Source organism: Vulpes vulpes, chromosome X (assembly GCF_048418805.1).
Source record: "Vulpes vulpes isolate BD-2025 chromosome X, VulVul3, whole genome shotgun sequence".
NCBI classification, from domain to species: domain Eukaryota; kingdom Metazoa; phylum Chordata; class Mammalia; order Carnivora; family Canidae; genus Vulpes; species Vulpes vulpes.
The window spans coordinates 25,580,599-25,583,856 of record NC_132796.1 but is presented as its reverse complement, the minus strand read 5'-3'; the positions used below and the strand labels follow the sequence as shown (position 1 = coordinate 25,583,856).

Here is a 3,258-nt window from a genome sequence, read left to right as displayed (position 1 = left end):
AATGTCCTAGCTTATGTAATTCAATACAAAGCAAAGCTTGGCTTAATACAATTTTTTTTAGGACTCCAGATCCTATTTTCTACCTTGTCTTCTATTTCTAATAGATCTGAGTAGGGTCTCTGCCTGAAGCAGAATTTTTTTTTTTACAAATATTTTGTTTATTTTAATGAAGCTGGTACAGACAATGTCCATTTAAAACCCATATCCCAGGCCAAAAAGTACAAATAAAATAAAAAAGAGCAGTGTTCCGTTGAATACACTTCTGCATGAATAACTTTATTAACTGCTAATGAAAATTAGAACTTTTCTGGGATTTTCTGACAAGACTTTTATCTTAAAATGCTTTCTCTTCAGTGAAGCTATCTTTGGAGTTAGTCATTTACTCTTACCATCTCTGTCTTCTTGACTCCAGCCTGATATTTCTTTCTTTGGTCCAGACCCTCAAATTTTAAAAGAAGCTTCAAGTTAAGGAAAGATCATTTTTCCACAGTTCAGTTCTCTGAAAAACTTCCATGTCCCACTGAAAGTCATAGTCCAGGAGTGAAGCAATCACATGCTAGAACTTCAGGGCCAATTGGAAAGTCATCATGAACACCTGTAGTGGTCGATCTTACTTATCACAAGCCTGCAAATGCACGGCCCTGGAAAAGGTGGCCTCTCTGTGCACACATGTAATTTTTGAAGAGGAAAGGGCAATATGAAGGGGGCTGAGGTTTGATCACCAAAAATCAGCACAATGAAGACAAGTGATAATGAATAATGGGCACTAGAATTCAAATTACCAGATGTTTTAAAGAGATGGGGTGCCAGTTTTCAATTCCGTTTTGAACAGCACATTACAAAAGAACTATTTTTAAAAATAAAAAAGGATTGAGGGTAAAGAAACAAAAATAAAAAGAATATCTAAATCGCAGAACGACCCCCTGTTTGTTCCTGATAAACTTCAATCACATCTTCTTCCTCCACGTCCAGTTGTTTTGGGGTGTGATTATCAGCAATTCTCTGACCTTCAAAGAGAAACCTGAGCGAATTCATGGGAACTCCCCGTCTTTGACAGTACGATTCTTTGAGTTTCTTCAGATGGGTGGTCATTTTCGCTTTGAAGTGAATCTCACTGCTATCCTGTCCAATGACTTTGAGTTTAATGTATTCTCCTTCCTTCTTATCCCCCAAGTCCTCAGTTGAAGGTTTTGCCTCCTGGCCAGACATGGTGACGGTGGCTGCACCCTGGGTCTCCACACAGCAGCGGCCTCCGGGGTTTACAAATCCGATGAGCACTGGGTGTTTTTCTGTGTGTTGGTAAATTGAACACCAATAAAAATTAATTAAAAAAAAAAAACACAACAAATCCGTCTCTCTTCCCCACAGCACCACACCGCGGTGGAGGGACTTCCTGAAGCGGAGTTAATGGGTATAGCTTTGTCTGAGTGATGAGTGCTGAGGTCTGGCATATCTAGATTTGTCGCCTCTTTGTTGATTTGAATTATTGAAAGCAGCCCTCTTTCTGTGATTGTAGGGCACCTCAGTGGATCCAATGCAAACATTTTATCCTTGCTTCCTCCTTCCTTTCCTGTTCTTCATTTTTCATTCTCCTCTGCTCCCTTCTCCCTCTCCTGCTTCCTCTCTTCCTCTTTTCTTTCTACGGTGCTGATTTGGTGAGGGAAGAAAATCTAGCTTTGCTAACCTGCCAAATTTGTATTCTGTTCTTTTGTCTGACAAAAGTGATTAAACAACAACAACAACAACAACAACAAGCTCACTTTAAACACTGCCATTTTGGAAACACTGATTCAGTTATACCACCGGGTATCCGGTCCTATGAGGCAGAGTGGGGAGGTAAAAGACTAGACTAGGTCTAAAAGGCTTGAAGAAAAAGAGGTGGTGGTGATTCTAGGTAACACCGCAAAGGCCATGGACATCAGGGGAAGTGAGGAAGTTTGCTCTAGGGAAATAGACCACAAGATTTGTTTCTTCTGTCTTGTTCATTCTAAAACTAGCCATTCCAATACTGCTTTTGCTAGTAATTTGAAATAGACATTCTTTTTTTAAAAAATACTTTATTGGGATCCCTGGGTTGCTCTGTGGTTTAGTGCCTGCCTTTGGCGCAGGGTGTGATCCTGAAGACCCAGGATCGAGTCCCACATTGGGCTTCCTGCATGGAGCCTGCTTCTCCCTCTGCCTGTGTCTCTGCCTTTCTCTCTGTGTTTGTCTCTAATGAAAAACTAAATAAAAGGAATCTTAAAAAATGTAGTTATTTACTCATGCAACACACACAGGCAGAGACATAGACAGAGGGAGAAGCAGGCTCTCTTTGGGGAGCCTAATGTGGGACTCGATCCCAGGACCCCAGGATCACAACCTGAGCCAAAGGCAGATGCTCAGCCACTGAGCCACCCAGGTGCCACTGAAATAGACATTATTCTTGGCCTTACTCCAGATGGGCCTTGTTTCTCACTGACATCTTGGCTTTCTTCCAGGTGGGTGTCATTGACAGGTAGATGACAATACCTAGCCTGTGATGAACTCTACTGTCTAGAATTTCTGCTCACACACAAGAATAAATCACAAAACTGAATAAGTCTAGTGAAGTTCATGCCACTGAACAAAAGTGGAGCTTCCTAGCCGATTGTTCCACCATGGGGGCCTGAAATTCAGCAAATTTATTTTATTTTTTCAAATTCAACATATTTTAAACTTGAACTAATTATCTCTCTTTTTCCGTATGTCCCACTTTCTTGGCTTCCATTTGTATAAATGCCACACAATTTTTCCAGTCACACAAATTTCACAGTGAATACATATTTGTCTGTACCCATTTCATCTTCACATCTCAATACTTATATTTTTAAAATTTATTTTAATTTCTTTCTTTCTCTCTCTTTCTTTCTTTCTTTCTTTCTTTCTTTCTTTCTTTCTTTCTTTCTTTCTTTCTTTCTTTCTTTCTTTCTTGAGATAGAGAGGCCCAAGTGGGGAGAGGGGCAGAGGGAGAGGGTGAGAGAGCATCTTAAGCAGGCTCTGCACTCAGCATGGAGCCTGACATGGAGTTTACTTTCACAACCCTGAGATCATGACCTGAACAGAAATCAAGTCAGATGCTTAACTGACTAAGCCACCCAGGTGCCACAGATCTCAGTACTTCTAAAACTCTCTCTTGTTAAAAGACTTTATTTTTTATAGATCAGTTTTAGATTTACAATAAAATTAAGAGGAAGGTACTGGGATTTCTCATATATCCCCTGCCCCAACAGATGCATAATC

General features: G+C 40.3%; 1 protein-coding gene across 1 annotated transcript; it reads right to left on the bottom strand.

The window, feature by feature from the left end:
• Positions 1–667: 667 nt before the first annotated feature.
• On the bottom strand, positions 668–1,254 carry LOC112919022 (small ubiquitin-related modifier 1-like). The gene has a single exon (XM_072743141.1). It carries the CDS (start codon positions 1,207–1,209, stop codon positions 904–906), a length of 306 nt encoding a protein of 101 aa, XP_072599242.1. The 5' UTR covers positions 1,210–1,254; the 3' UTR covers positions 668–903.
• Between the last annotated feature and the right edge of the window lie 2,004 nt (positions 1,255–3,258).

Coding starts and splice junctions, on each gene's coding strand:
- LOC112919022 (XM_072743141.1), bottom strand. CDS start 1,209: ATGTCTGGCCAGGAGGCAAAACCTTCAACTGAGGACTTGGGGGATAAG.